The sequence below is a fragment of the Micromys minutus genome, assembly GCF_963924665.1.
Source record: "Micromys minutus genome assembly, chromosome: 1".
In the NCBI taxonomy this organism is placed as follows: Eukaryota; Metazoa; Chordata; class Mammalia; order Rodentia; family Muridae; genus Micromys; species Micromys minutus.
In genome coordinates, this window is record NC_137969.1 from 23,557,280 (window position 1) to 23,573,322 (window position 16,043).

Sequence of the window (16,043 nt, forward strand, 5' to 3'; positions counted from 1 at the left end):
TCGCATGGGCTTTTGAAGCCTCAGTGGTCACCCAGGAACACACCCCTTTTAATAAGGCCATCATCTTAACCCTTCCCAAACAGTTCTACCAATTGGAGATCAAGCACTAAACCATATGAACCTATGGGGCCATTCCCATTCAAACCAGCACAGTGGGTATGTTTTGGAAGAACTGTGGAACATTCACAGCCTTGTGCCTGTAAGATGGCTAACATTGATATATAGAAACTGCCATTACTGTTAGAAGTGTCATTGCCAGCTTGGCTTCCTGTCCTACCTATGCCAAGTGCCTGAGGGCAGAGCTGAGCTGACATTTTCCTGCTTTTGGAGTTCACACTCGAGCAGCAGAGTCAGGCCCTAAAGAAATCTCAATCCATCACTGGTGAGAACAACGGGAGACATGAGGCCACCACACACCTCGGCTTTGCAACCCCACCCCTTACTTCTGTCCATTCTTGTCCCCAAGAAAGTTGTGATGAGCAAATGTGGGTATTGTGGGAAGTTACCATGGCAGTGAGTGCACTCTCTCAAGAGAATGTCAGCAGCTCCTCAGCAAGTGCGGGATTTCATGCCTACATCCTTCTTGGTGGGATTTTGTTTGTCTTGAGCTTGCACAAGTTTTGTGTGTGCTCTCACAGTTAGTCTGAGCTTGTGTGCTTCTGTCCTGTTGTGTCCAGAAAACACTGTTTCCTTGAATTCATCCACCACCTCTAGCTTTTAGACTCTTTCCAATCCCTCTCCCTGGAAGATCCCTGAACCTTTTAGGAGGAGGCATGTGATATTTACAGCCCATTGAGGCTGGTCGTTCCAATAAGAGTCTCTTATTCTCTACATATTGGCCAGATATGGGTTTCTGTATTAGTTGACACCTAATACAAGAAGAAGCATCTATAATGAGGGTTTGAGAGATGCACTGATCTGAGAGTATAGCAATAAATCATCAGGAGTCAGTTTAAAACTATTCAGTATAAAATAATATTAAATCATAAGTCTATTTAGCAGAGTAGTCGTAGTAGCTCTTCCTCTAGGCCTATGACCTATCTAGCTATATATTTTTGACACCTTTAAGAATATCAGGCATGAAGAAGTGCTTACTGGAAGGAACCAGATATGAATGTCTTCTCAGAGGCTTTCTCAGAGTCATATAGATACAGAGGAGAATGCTTGCAGCTAAACATCAGACTGAACATGGGGCCCCAGTGAAAGAGCAAGAGAAAGGACTGAAAGAGCTGAGAGGTTTGTACCCTCATGGGAAGAACAACATCATCAACCAGCCAAGGCACTGAGGTGGAGAGGGTGATTGGGAGAGGGAGCACCTTCATGGAAGCAAGTTGAGGGGGAGGAGGGAGAGGAGGAGGGGGAAGGGTATGACATTTGAAATGCAAATACAAAGAATATCCAATAAAATTGTAAAAAAGAAATAAATATATAAATATAAATGAAAAAATAAGAATACCAGGCGTTGATAAGTTCAGTTGTGGGAGAACAGGTCTTAAATCCAGTCAGAAAGTGTTTGGTTAACACTGTAATGTTCATGCCACCATTACCCCAATGGGCATATGGGTTCACAACTGGGTGATATTGATGACTTACTTTTCTCCAATGGCAAGATGCTTTGCACCTTCCACCACTGTGAGAGCTAGTTAGTAGCGATGGGACTTTCAGGTCAGTTAGCCACTTGAGTTCTCCAGAGTCTAGTATGTTATGTCTTCAACAATAGAGTCTTGTCATTGCATTCTAGAGGGTAACCAAGAGCAACCACAATAGCCTGTGTGTTTGGTGGGCTCTGTGGAACTACACTGGCCAAAATCTCAAAAGGAGGTATCCCATTACTGGTACTAGAGTTTTTATTTGGTAGCATATGATGTCTAGTTGGGGGTGTTGTTCCTGTCCTAGGGTAATTTCATTTAAACCTTTTGTATATATGCATGTGTGTATGTTTTAGGCAGCTTCTACCATAGTAGGTTTATATGTGATTTACTTTTTATTATATGGTGTGTGTGTATGTGAGTGTGTGTGACTGAGGAGGTCAGAAAAGGGTGCCAGATCTCTAGAATGGGAGTTACTGGTGGTTATGAACTGCCAGGTGTAAATTTCTCAGTTCTTTGAACAGCAGCAAGTACTCTTAGCAGCAGCCTCCTCAAGAACTAGGTTTTTAATCAGTCTTCAGTCATTAATGATTAAAGAAGTATAGTTGACACATTGACTTTGGATCTTGTGGCTATGGTACGCTCTTCTCAGTTCTAACAGGTCTTCTCCAGTGAATTCCTTGATATTTCTACATATGTGCTGTGTTTGCAGATAGGGCTTTGCTTCACTGCTGTTTTGTGTGCTTTCCTGGGTGTGTGTGCTCACAGTGCCAATCACAGTCCCCATCGAAAAGAAACTTTGCCTTGACCCTGCCCTTGGATGGATGCTGTCTCCTGTCTACCATTCAGTGTGATGTTCACCTGAGGGTTTGTACTTCTTTCTATCAGCCTAAAGAGTTAACGACTATTCCAACTGCTTTTGGAATAAATTCTGCCAAATCCCAATCATAAATTCTGCCAAAGAGACTTCTTTTTGATATTTTGAGATAACCTTTCTTTCCTACAATCTACTGAAGTACATTGATACATTTTTGCAAATGCAGAACAGCCCAGCATTTCTGAAAGGAGTCTCAATAGTCATGACTTGTTAGCTTCCTTAGGCAGGGCTGGAATCCATGTGCTAATATTTTGTTTACAATAAACAGTTCACAGACATTATGAAGCTCAAAAAGAAGGGAGGCCAAAATGGCGATGCCTCAGTCCCTCTTAGAAAAGAGAACAAAGATTTCATGGGAGGAAATGCAAGGTCAAATAGAGGAACAGGAATTAAAGAAAAGATCACTCAGAAGCTGCCTCACCTGGGGATACACCACATATGCAGTTACCAAATCCAAACACTATAGCTTGTCCCAAAAAGTACTTACTAGCAGGAACCAGACAGAGATGTCCCCTCAGGGACTATGCTAGAGTCATATAGACACAGCTGAGCATGCTTGCAGCTATCCATCGGTGTGAACTCAGGGATCCCAATGAGGTTGCTAAAGAAAGGACCTAAGGAGCTGAAAGGGGTTGCAACCTCATGGGAAGATAACAACATTATCAACCAATCAAACCCTCCAAAACACCCATGGAGTAAAACACCAACCTTTGTGCACACTTTGAGAGACCTATTGATCCAGTTGCTTATGTAGCTTAAGATAGCAGTGTCTGGCATCAATGTGAGAAGAGGCTTTTTTTCCAGAGAGGGCATGTTGTCCCAATGCAGGGGAATGACAAGGCAATGGAGTAGAGAAAGTGATCAAGAGGGAGTGCACCTTTGTGAAGGCAACTGGAGGGAGAGGGAGGATGAGATCTGAGTGGGGTAAAGGGATAACCTCTCAAATGTAAATGCAGAGTGTCTAATGAAAAAATTCAAAAAAAAATGCTTGCATCTCGCTTATGAGGAATCTTTGCTTATCTTTACATTGTTTTTATGCCAACTATATATGGTTTGAGTAGCAGAGTATTGCTAGCAGTGTAAGTTGGGAGAAATCGTTGCTATTCATTTGTGAATTTGATAAAATTGTCCAGTGAAGATTATATAATTGATTCTGATATTATTTTGTATGAAGAAAACTTTACAGCTATGAATCTAATGTCAAAAACTACCAATTATATAAAACACAGTAGTCTATTCTTGTCAGAGAAGTTATGTATTTTTGTCTGACCAGATTCTTGGGCATCCATGCATGCCTACATCCCCTCACCCTCTTTAGGGATGGTGGGTTCTGCGGGGACAGCTCTTCTTCCATTCTTGTATTAGCATTTTATACTTCCTCTCTGATTTTCTATCATTCTGGTTCTAGGCTAATAAACGTGTTGATTTTTTTAAGTACCAGTTTTTATCATAATTTCCTTTCTCTGCCACTTTTCTACTTTCTGTTGCATCCATTTCTCTCGTGCCCTTGTCGCTTCCTCTGCTTCCTTAGGTCACCTGTTGGTCTTAGTCCTGGTGCATAATGTGGACATTCAAGAAAACTGAGTTGAGACTCTTCTTCCTCACAGGAATGTCACACACAGGAAACAAAGTGCAGCTGTAGCTGCGGCCCCATAACTTTTGAAGCATTAGGTTCACATTCTGTTATGAACATTCCCCTCCCCCCAAAAATGGTAATTTTCTCCATACCATTCTTGTGCTGGTGTCCGCTTAATTCTGTAATGATCTGTCATGATCCAATACCTTGTGCAGCACAGCCGTGGATATGATTCAATCTAAAGCCACCACCAGCCTTTTCTTCCTCAAATCCCATTTGATCTCCATCCATTTTCTGCTGCCTCTGAGCTGATCACTTACCTCACTCTTGCTTCAGGATTTATTCCTGAAAAGGCAAGTATATAGAATATCCGAGTGTTAGATCACTCAACAGAAACTGTTCTGAAATTGGGCCTTAAAAAAATCTCATAAAAGGGAACTGGAGAGATGGCTAAATAGTTAAGACTGCATAATGCAATCTTACCAGCCCCCACACTGCAGAGACTACAACCACCTATAACTGCAGCTCAAAGAGATACGATATCCTCTTCTGGCCTCTGACAACACTGCACTCAGGTGAGTATACACAGCCAGAGACAATATACATAATTGTAAATAAATAGAAATCCTTTAAAAAAATAATCTCACAAGAATGTATTCCCCACTATTTCCGGCCATCTTCTGTTTCACTTGCTATAAACATAACATTCATCAATCTTATTTTTGCTTCTGATTGTCAATGGCATTTTATAGTCATTCAAATAAAGAATTAATTTTCCATATACCTTCCCTTTTTCTGTTACTGGTATTTGTGTGTGTGTGTGTGTGTGTGTGTGTGCGCGCGCGCGCTTGCAGTTTCAGTTTTCTATTCAATATCATATACTTTGGAGGACATCTTAAAATCAATCTTAGTGAAAGACTATACTGGCAATAAAAGTGTAGATAAACATGCTTTTAAAAACTGTTTATTGCAAAATCATTACACTTTGAGAAGATAACTTGAATGAATATCCTGTAGCCTGAGTGCCAGGTTAACAGCTTTCTTTCTCCTGAGGAATTCACTGTACCACTCCCCTGCGGCATCTCTGTCTCTGTTGGTGATGTGCCTCCCATCTTGGTCACTTTGCTCTGTAACATGTCTGTCTTTCCTGAGCTGCATCTGGAACGTCCCCTAAATCATTAGTTGTCACTTATACCTGTGATATACTGGAAGCTTAAGTTCTCCTCTCGTTGTGTCTACTTATTCTGATGTTCTCTGGGTTTCTTGAGTAGCTGATTTGATGACTCATCATTTTGGGAAAATTTCTTTTTGTGTATTTATTTCATGTATGTGTATGGGTGTTTTGTCTGTATGTACATATGCACCAGTGCCTCCTCTCCTAACATCTGCATCACCAGGGAATTCCCATGCTCTCTTTTCTGTCCTGGTCCTCTTCTTAAAAGCTGTGGAATTATGGAAAGAAGCTGATAAGTGGGTGTGAACTCCACTCTTATCATCTGAGCAAGCCATGGGCCTCTTGCTGGTACCCACACATGGATCAGCTGAAGCTGTCTTACCCTCTTTCTCCAGCCCTGTCTTCTTCTGGTGGCATATTCAGGGCAAGAAGCCATCACACCCCAGTCTCTGCTGTGAAACACCTTACTTCTAATTGTTAGCTAGTTCAAAAAAAGCTACCATCAAGTAATGTAATTGTTAATCTGACTGACATAAACCTCTTGGTGACTATGGAGATGTTTCTAAAAGGGTCTAAGAGAGGAGATAAAAAAAAAATCATTGCACACTCCTACCACCATTTCTTACCTGCAGTGAAGGACTGTGTCCTCAAACTGTGAGCCAGAGTAATCCCTTCCTTCTTTAATTGATTTTGCCAGGTACATTGTTCCAATAATCAGAAAGGTAGCTAGTACAGATATGGTGCTTACCCTTTTCCAGTTAGTCTCTGTCCTTTTAGTTTGTTTGTTTGTTTGTTTGTTTCTGTTGCTATGATAAATACCCCTACAAAAATAACTTTAAAGAGAGGGAGTTTATTTATCTCACAATTTCAGGTTATAGTGCCTCGTGACAGACAAGTCAAGGAAAAAACATGGAGCAATTAGCCACATCCACAATCAAGAACAGAGAGAGTGAACACATTCTTGTTTGTCAGTGCTCAACACCTATCTAAACTTACAGAGTCTGAGATCCCTGACCTAGGGAATGTTGCCACCCACAGAGGGCAAGTCTTTTCACCTCAGTTAACAAAATCAAGATTCAAGTCCCCACATATATGCCTACCGGCACCTTACTCTCGAATTCACATCCCAGTTAATTTTCAAATTCTACCAGATTGACTATTAAAACTCATCACCACAGGCTACATGTGACACTCCAACTTTGGTGCCACAGCAGAGCAGAGCTATTTCAGATATGATGGGAAAAGGAGTTATTAGTGGGGGTAGAGGAACAGAACTGGAGGAACCCAGAGTAACTTCAATAAGATGTCATACTTCAAAAACTGGATCCTGAAAGATGTCTCAACAGTTTTGAACAGAAGATACACATAGCATTGCAGAGGCATGGAATTATATTAACCAGGACTCTTATAAAGAAGGGACTGACTGACAGAAAGCACCTAAGGGAACAGATTCATGGCTCACCAAGTTCATCAGGAAGACGAACTTGGTGAGGCATGAATAGATAACACAGTACCTGCAATGCATGGTACAATTTGGGGACTCTGTAGCAATGCTAAACATCATCATTTGCCTTGGACAAATAGAGAACCCAGAACCATCTAAGTAGTAGTAAGCAGTATGAACATGACTAATGTAGAAATCTCAACCCAAAATTCAAAATATTGTAAGTCCTGACATGATGGTACTTATACCTGACCTCATGCGATGGGTCATAGTGAAAGGGCAAGTACCCTAGAACTTTGTCAAACCACCTCCAGGATACATGCACGAGGCTACTGGAGATTTGAATTAATTTTGTTTTTGAGACCTGGAAATGCATCATTCCATATGTGCAAACATCCCAGCATCTGAAGCAATCTGAAGCCAAAACACATCTGGTTCTGGACATTTGGATGCAGGATATTTCCTCCAGATGTTAGGGAATGTCTCTGTGGGAGACGCTGTTTAGAAGTCTGCCCTCTGCTTCACACGTTAACTGTGTGTTGACTCTGTCTCAGTTTTTCTCATTAGAGCTGCTTGCTGCAAGCCAGGGGGGACTGGAGAGATGGTTCGGCGGCTAAAAGCATATCCGAATCTTCCTGGGGACCCAAGTTTGCCTTCTATCCACTCTACTAGAAGACTCTGACTTATTTAACATGAAGTGCTTTTCTGGGACTGTTCATGATTCATTTCTGCCTCTTATCAGGGCTTCTGCATTTCTTCCTTAGCCAATTAGACATCCCCTCCCCTTCCTCTTCCCACACAGAGTGTGAAATCTTAATGGTCTGTGGCTGAGAAATGTCTTACACTTTAACAAAAGCTGTTTCCTGGCACTGTGAATGCTGCTAACATCCCCTGGAAGAAACCAATAACCTGTGGTGGTAGTTTCATTTTATTGCAAATTAGTGTGTGAGTGACACCTGAGTTCATTGGCTAGCTAGGAGCCAAACAAAATCAAATGGCCCGTGTGGAATTCAGAGTGCCCAGTCTCAGCCCTTATCTCAGGTTTCTACAGTTATTGGATCATTTCAATGCAAAGAATTATGACCAAGCACTTGAACCATCTGGAGACCATGTATAGTGTGTGCTGGGGTGAGCTGGGTTCCTAATCATTGCCCATTCAAAGACAGACGGCCATATTAAAAACCAGATCACATCTGTAGGGAACCTACTTTGCACTAGTCCCAAAGGGAAGCTTGTCCCATCCTATCTCATTGTGGTGTGCAGACTGTTGTTAATTCATGGAGCCTGAGAATTACTCAGAGGCTAAATGCTCGACCAATGAACATTTATTGAGCACTTACTGTATGCTCATTGAACCTCATAAATATACTTTTTTTTACTCAGTAATGTTACACAGAAGAGCTTGTTATCCCTTCTGACAGATGAGAAAACTGAGGCCAAACTCATGCAAGGCCTCAGTGATGACAAATGACTTTCTTTGTATGCCTGAGCTCTCTGATCACCAAATGTACTTAGAATGATCTCTCTGGGCACAACAAGGTAAAGTTAAAAGGACAGAGATGATAAAAGATCAACACAGAAATTAGAGTTGAGGCCAGAGAAGAAAGTTCTAGAAGGGAAGAGTGATGAGACTTGGGGGTGGACCTAGTGATCAGTGACAGGCAGAAAGAGGTGGAATCCATAGTGACTCCAAGTGTCTGACTGCACAGGTGAGCAAACCATCAGGATCAGCTGGGATCCAGAAACAAGAGCAGGACCAGTATGAGAGGGAAGACTCTGGATGAGCAGGCAGATGTGAAGGAATTGGGGGCCCATGGCAGAGGTGCTTAGGAGCGGGGCCTCCAGAGTCTGAGATACAAACCTGGAGGACACATTGCCGTGGCAAGAAGTGGGAAAGAAGCCTGTGTTCTGGCCCCCCTTGGACTAGATGACCCTGAGCTCCCAGGCCTCAGCTTCTCCACAGAACACTTAGGGGAAACGAGAAATGAGGTTGAATGTCCCCACCCTACCCCCAGTTGAAAATCAGGGACTCTGTGTTCACAATCCAAATGCGCATAATTACCTGGAGAGGCAGACTCGGGCAGCCAGTCAGCTGGCAGGTTACATGTTAAATAGCTTTTCACACTCTGGTGCACATCCAAACCTGCAGCATCCGTGGAGCTGAACAGCAAGTGAGAAAGGGTACTTTAGAGAGTGATTGTATTTTTCTGTTTTTAGAGGAATGAACACACGAATTCTGCATGGTTAGCCTGGGTGGCAAACCCCACCAAGTGTATATTTATATTTCTGAGGGAAGAAAGATAACTTCTCCCACCAGAATCCATGTGTCCTTGTTCTTCTGGAAGGCCAATTGTGTGATGGCCTGATGCCCTCTGGCATGGAAACACACTTCCAATTCAAAAACTGCCTTGGAAGAAAGGTTTGGCTCCTACTCAAGGCAGTTAATGGGTGGTGACGCTGATCTTGCTAGGTGACAGGAATGTGCTAGGAGTGCAGTCAGGGGCTCCATGGTGCCTGAGTCTGTCCCATGTATCCATAGTAGACTGACAGGCGTCTACAGAGCAGAGTCTACAGAGCAGACAGCATGCACCCAGCATTGTGAAGAGTCCATGGGGAAAGCAAAAGGCAAACAGTGCTTCTGGTAGTGTAACCAGAGCCCAAAGTTTCTTGTGTATTCCTGAAATATGCATGCTGCCATATTATGATAGTTCATCTGGTCATGACAATAATAACCAACAGGAGGGTGGCCTATACAGTGTGGAAACAGTGACCAGTGTTTATTTTTGTGCACATTAATGGCAAGACCACATGTTTCTGTTTTAAGTTGTGTAAAAATCCTAATTTACTCGAATGTAACACTTGTGTATCTCCATAGAAAATCTTGGTTTGGGGGCTGGGTGAAGGTACTTGCCACCAAGGCTGACTACTAGAGTTCAATTCCCTAACGCTAAAAGAAGAAAACTGATTCCCAAAAGTAGTTTCTCTGACCACTAAATACATACTGTGGCACTGTCACTCACACACACACACACACACACACACAGAAAGAGACACACACTAAATAACATTCCCATCAATTGCCTAGACATCTAAGTTATCAGTAGACTATCATAGTATGGCAGTGCTTGTACTGATGTGACCCTGACATGGGAGCCTACAGTTCATCCATCTTCCATCACCTCACTGTAGATCTCACACCATCACTGGAGAACGAGGAAAGTGTAATAAGATATTTTCAGAGAGAAGGAGACACGTTCTCACAATTCTCACACCATCTATCATCTTTTTGATCTATTTTATAACTTGCTATAGTTGTTATTCTCTTCCTGGGCCTTATTTATTAATGAGACATCACCCCAGTATCTAGGTATAGGGGAAGCAAACAGCATATCTGGGTGGTACTCAGGCCTCTACTGGCTTCTGTACAGTCCTGATACTGCAAACAGATTGCAGAATTGGAGTCACCACTAGACGGCTCCCTGAATCAATACCATGCAGTACCCTCCTGAAAGATAGAAACAAAATGGTACCAGAATCCTGCCAAGATATTGCTAATCCATGCAATTGAGTTGGTCCCATTGAAACTGCCCAAACTGAATAGGAAGATGGAGAGGGAAGGGCCAGAGCCCCAAACCCCAGGCAACCCAGTTCTTCCCGGCACTCTCTAGTACCAGGGGAAAGGGTTTAGTGCCAGAAACCTGAAACCCATTTGATCCCAGACCTGCCATGCTAGGTGGGTGGTCCTCACAAGTCTCTTATCTTATAGTTGCTTCTTGTGGCTGTAGAATAAGTTTTCATAAGCCAAAGATAAAACCACCAAGAAGCTGTTCCTTGCCGTTCTAGAAGCTGGAATTGAACTAACATGGTGTGGTAGAGCCATGCTTGCTCTGAAGGTTTGGCAGGGGGTTCCCTCCACTTTCTCCAGCTCAGACAGCCACAGATGTCCCTGGGCTTTTGCTGCCTCACTCGATGCTCTATCTCCATCTTCACACAACCATCCTGTGTCTTAGGTCACCCTTCATTGCTCTTATACATTACTCACGAGAATTAGAACCCAATCTAAACCTACGCTTTTTATCTTGTGACCGTCCATTATACATGCAAAGGCCCTATTTCAGAATGTACTGGTATTCACAAGTACTGGGAGTGAGGCTTGGGGACCTCCCAGTCAACATGACCCTCTTGCCTCAGCTTCCTCATTGCAGAGTGCCTTCTGTCCCTGTTCCACTGAGCGCTGAAAGGATTCAGTTTGTGCAGAAGCCTCCACAGCAGCTGACAGCCACAGTGCTGTCATTTACTAAGCAATGTGTCCCAGGACTTTCTCAGGTTCTCAACTCCCATCTGGCCCCTGCATTGTGATTCTGAACCACCAAAGCAGCTGTACAAGGATTATGACATCAACGTTTCTCTTCTGTCATCAGCCACGAGAGTGCAGAGAGGGGAGAAACAGCTTCCCCACAACTGCAAACATCTGTCATCTCCCATTCACAGCAGCCTGGTAACACCCCTCGCCTGCAGCTTCTACACTAAGTCTCAAGTGCAAACAGGACTGTGGGCATGACAGGGACTTGTAAGAAACACTGAAGCATGCCTTGACACACCCTGTATCCATGGGCACAGAAGCTGTCACAAGACCATAGTGTCCAGGATCTAGAGCTTCATAAACAAGCATCATGCAAGCTTTTCTCTCCCAGATCCTCCAGGACAAGAAGAAGCCAGACAAGTCAATGGATTTTGGTACAGGAAAGTAAATTCCCATGGGTTTTTATAGAGCAATGGCTACCTTGACAATGGGATCAAGTAAAGAACAAGTGTGATCATTGACTTTGGAGTCTGGCTGATGTAGGGATAAATAGGAATGCACACACAAAAATCCAGGACCTATAGTATTTGAAGAAAGCTAATCCACATGGCACAGAGAGTAGAGTTTAGAACAGTCTCCACATCTTTGTTACGTGGTACTCCTTGGGTGGTGTGAAGGCTGAGCATGACAGAGGAAGGAAAGGTGTGTGTAAACAATCAGATTGTTATTCATGAGGTTTTCAGGTTGCAGAGTGTCCAGTGTGAGCCAGGTGTCCTGCAGGCAGCTGTTGAATTGTCCCAGCCATCTGGCCCTTCTAGCTTCGTTTTTATTACTGTAATAGAACACACTGACATAAAGCAACTTTGGGGAAATGATGCTTATGTAAGCTTACAGTTCTGGGTTACAGTTTATTACCATGGGGTAGTCACAGTGGCAAGAGCTTGAGACAACTGATCATATCACACCCACAGGAAAGAACAGAGAGAAATGAATGTATGAATGCTCAATTGCTTGGTCTCATTTTGGTTCCTTCATTCATACAGTTCAGGACTTTTTGACTAAGGAATGGTGCTACCCACAGTTGGCAGGATCTTCCCACATCAATTAGCTTAGTTAAAATTGTCCCCACAAGTCATCCCATTGTAGACAATCCTTAACTGAGACTCTCCTCCCAGATTGTAGGTTGTGTCAAGTTCATAAAGATAATAAATACACCAATGAATACACCATAATCTCTATCCACATTTGCCAAAAGAGGTAAAGACACTAAGTGATATGTTAAACTCTATTCCAGCCAAACCCACTGTCTTCCTATCTCTAAGATGGCCAGTTGTTTTTTTCAAACTATTAATTCCAGAAGTATAACATGATCCCATATTGAAAGAATGTTGGCCAGACAGGGATTTGGCAAAGGTGGAAGCACTTTTTAGTTTTTTCTGTCTCAGTCATGTGACTTTTCATATACCCATAATTCTTCTTGAACCTCATCTGTTAAAGGTATTAAGTGGTAGCACATCCCAAGAGGCTGTAGTCTCAAGGAAAGGGAAATTTGTGGGCAAGAACGCGCTATTACTAAAATGCAAGTGAAAAAAAAAAAAAAAAACAGAAGTCAGCTAGGATCTGGGATCTGACTGCTCATCTGATTTAGACCAATTCAACATAGTCATATACTAGTAGAAAATCCAGACAACCCAATCATTCTTGCATACCCTGGTCCAGTTTCTTCTTGGTACCCTCAGTGTCACCTGAAATCCTGCACAGCTTCAATCCAGTGGCTCTCTAGAGCAATGGGGAGGTAAGAGTCATATAACATCAAATTAGCCATGTCAACCCATGCCTTCCCGGGGCAGGTAGTGAACAACTCCACACTGCTCTGCAACCTTCACTCCTACCCCTTTTCAAAAAACATTGCCTCTGCCATGGACATAAACCCACTGTCCCTAAGACAGCTGCCACCTCCCCACTCCTGCCTTTGCCACCAGAAGTCTACTCTGTTTGCTCTTTGTCTAACTCCACGTCTGGAACATTCCTGAGCTGGGCTGGAGGCACAGAGCGATCAGCCCTCAGTATTTGTCCACCTGGTCCAGGTTGATACTGAGACAGAACAGCAATCCTCCAAATCCATGTGCTCAGGTCTTACTTTGCACTGTAAGAGTGAGTTATGCTAGGGTCTTCCAATATGACTTATGGCCAAGTAGCTTCCCGGCTATTAGCAATGGGGACACACTCTGCTCCTTCCAAAGCCTGCTGTGGCTCCCAAGGGGCAGGAGCTGGTGGTAGTAAAGTAAGTACTAGCAGGCTTGTCTCCTGTACTCAAGTCAAGGTGTGGCTGATATTCTCTCATAGAGTTTAACATATCACTTATATGTATGCCTTGTCGTTACAGCCCCCGAAGTCTTCCAGGTGTATGTGGATGGAGGCCCTGGCTACTCATACCCTGTGGACTGGTGGTCCCTGGGTGTCACAGCCTATGAGCTGCTACGAGGATGGGTAAGTCCTGTAGGAGGGAGAACTTCAGTCTTCAAAGCTGGTGAGACACCAGGAGGTGGTGCTAGACCAGGATGTTGGGAACCCCTCAGGGAGCTCCTGCCCAACCTCTTATTCTTTTGATAGGAAAAGAGGTTCTTCTTCATGCCAGGGGAAGGAGGTCACAGAAGGTGAATGACTGACTCAGGTTGAAGCACCCTGGCCTTTGATTTTCAGACACTTTCCTTTGTACTCAGCTGCATGCAAGCTCAACTTCCCTACTTCCCTGCTGCTTGATTAGACAGCCTCTCTTATTTCTCTGTCATTTCTCCCCATCTTTCCCAAACATAACTCAGGAATCTCAACGGGTAATATGGGACAGTCAGTTCCTGGTTTTATTTTGGAGGCTATTCTACACTGATTTGCTGGAAATGATGAAGCCATCTAACAACCAACAACTCACAGTTTTATTTAAGCACAAACTCTTGTAACCAAGCTACTTTTGAGGTGTGTTTTCTTTACACGAGAATAATTGGAAAATGTCAGCTCAACTCCCCAGCCCATGGCTTCCTCAGCTATGTAATATAGAAAATATTTTATAGAACTGACCTTAAGGGATATTTGTCCCTGGACTGTGAAACTCTCCCTGCTTACTGTCTCTGTGGATCCACTGCCCAAAACAGTTTGCTAACCCCACTGTCTGCAAGTCTAACGCAGTTCTGCATTTGTTTGCTTATATGGATATTCATGACAACGGAGGGTAGCGTCCACGAAAGCAGGATCTTATTTTGATGGGAGAATCCCTTCTTTAGGATACTGGGGGAATGAATGAATGCTTCTTGGATGGATGCATAAGTGAATAAATGAATGATGAAATCACCCTGTACCTGAACTCTTCCATTAGCACAAAGATTCTCCCTCTAGTTGGCCCATCTATTTTTCTGCTCTTGGACTCAGTTATTTCCACAAATTCCTCAAAAGCTTAATTACAGTGCATGGCAGTTTTAGACTGCAGAGAAAATGAGAGTGTGTTTGCTTCCTCAAGCACTGAATGAAAGACTTGGCACTCCATGGGCTCGCTCGCTCACTCGCTCAGTTCCTTTTCGTTTCTGCAGCCATCAGGGAACGCAAGCATTCCCCAGCCCTAGATGGACCAGGATGCTTGTCCCCCAGAGGCTTCGATCTAATGCAATCCATCATGCAGGTGACCTTGTTGCACAGTGACCCTCAAAAGAGGAAGCCTGCCAGCAGAAAGGAAACTGGCTGTTACTCCTCAAGGCCAATGATGGCTTGGCAAGGAAGCCCCAAGGATAGAAAAATAGCATGCTTCTTAAAAATTGAGTTCCTTGTGTCTCATTCTTGAGTTTTCTACTCAGAGACCACTTTCAAGGAAGGAGAGAGAGTCATAGGGCCAGTAAAGGCCTGTGGTACAGGGACAATGTGAGTATTGGAAAGACCACCTGTTAGGAACTAAGTGAGCCTTTCTCCCAACTGTCTTTCCATGTCAGCATGGTCCCCCAGAGGGGCAGTGAGTTGTGAAATAGGTTGCTTTCTAGTTTCGTGCTGGTTCAGTAGCTCCTCACAGTGCTCAGTTTATTTGTAGACTGTGTGGATTTAAAAGTCACCCTTCTTCCTGGCCATTCAGCCCCACTGTCAGTGACAGTTCTGACAGAACTGAGACCCCTTGCTTCTCAGAGACCAAGAAAGCTGCAGGGGCTTCCCCACTGGGAGTTCTAGAAGGTGAGAGCTGGGGGGTGGCTCCCAAAAAAGGCATGTGGGGACAGAAACTACAAGTGTAGCTTGTTAGCCAGTGTCTTAAAAATGATCTAGATCTGACAGACAAGAGCTGTCTCTCCCATGAAGAGTTCTCACCACGAAAAGAGAACAAAGGGCCTCGGTCTCCTGTGCAAACAAGGAGAACTTATTTACTGTCTGAGCAGAAGGTACAGGGGACACAGCTTCTCTTGGAACCCAGAGCAGAATGTGAGCTCTTACTCCTGCAAACCTTCCTTGGAAAAGGAAGTGGCCACCCGCCACTGCAGTTTAAACAAGGAGCGAGGTGCCACCAGCTTGGAGCTTTCTGAACAGAGAAGGCAGACTGGAGCACTGGCATGGGGTACGGAGACTCTGCCTCCTGACCACATCCCCATGGAACACACTTAGCAACCTGCAGCATAGACATTATCTGAAAGCAAAGAGATGTCCCGGGTTTTGGCACCAATGTTAGGAAAAAGATGAAGTGGGGAGGGGTATGCTCCATAGAGGTGAGGTGAGGCATGGGGGCAAGGGGAATGCCTCTAGGAGACCCATGTTTGGAATCCTTTTCCTCTGAGGGACCAGCCACATGACTGTATAGTACAGAATAGAGTTTATTCAGGTCATGGGAAGGGGAGTTAAGAGGGTGATAGGGAGAGGGGGGGGGTGTAGTGAAGTAGAGGTGGCCATGAGCACATGGATAAAGAGGGGGGAAGGAAATGGGGAGGGGGGGCAATGGGAGGGGAGAGCAAGGGCAAGAGACCAAAAGAGCAGGGGGCCAAGAGGCCAAGAGAGAAAGAGACTTTATAGTGTCAGGTAGCTGGGGTGGAGCATACAGGTAACTGCGCGGTGGGGTATA

General features: G+C 43.9%; 1 protein-coding gene across 2 annotated transcripts in view; it reads left to right on the plus strand.

Moving 5' to 3' along the window:
* The window catches only part of STK32B (serine/threonine kinase 32B), a gene marked incomplete at both ends in the record, with an annotated part of 241,085 nt that overhangs the window by 208,932 nt on the left and 16,110 nt on the right, over positions 1–16,043 (plus strand). For both annotated transcript variants that reach the window (XM_080928587.1, XM_080928588.1), the window contains one exon: positions 13,350–13,453. In XM_080928587.1, the coding sequence (XP_080784713.1) occupies positions 13,350–13,453 (104 nt within the window). The remainder of the gene's footprint in view (positions 1–13,349; positions 13,454–16,043) is intronic.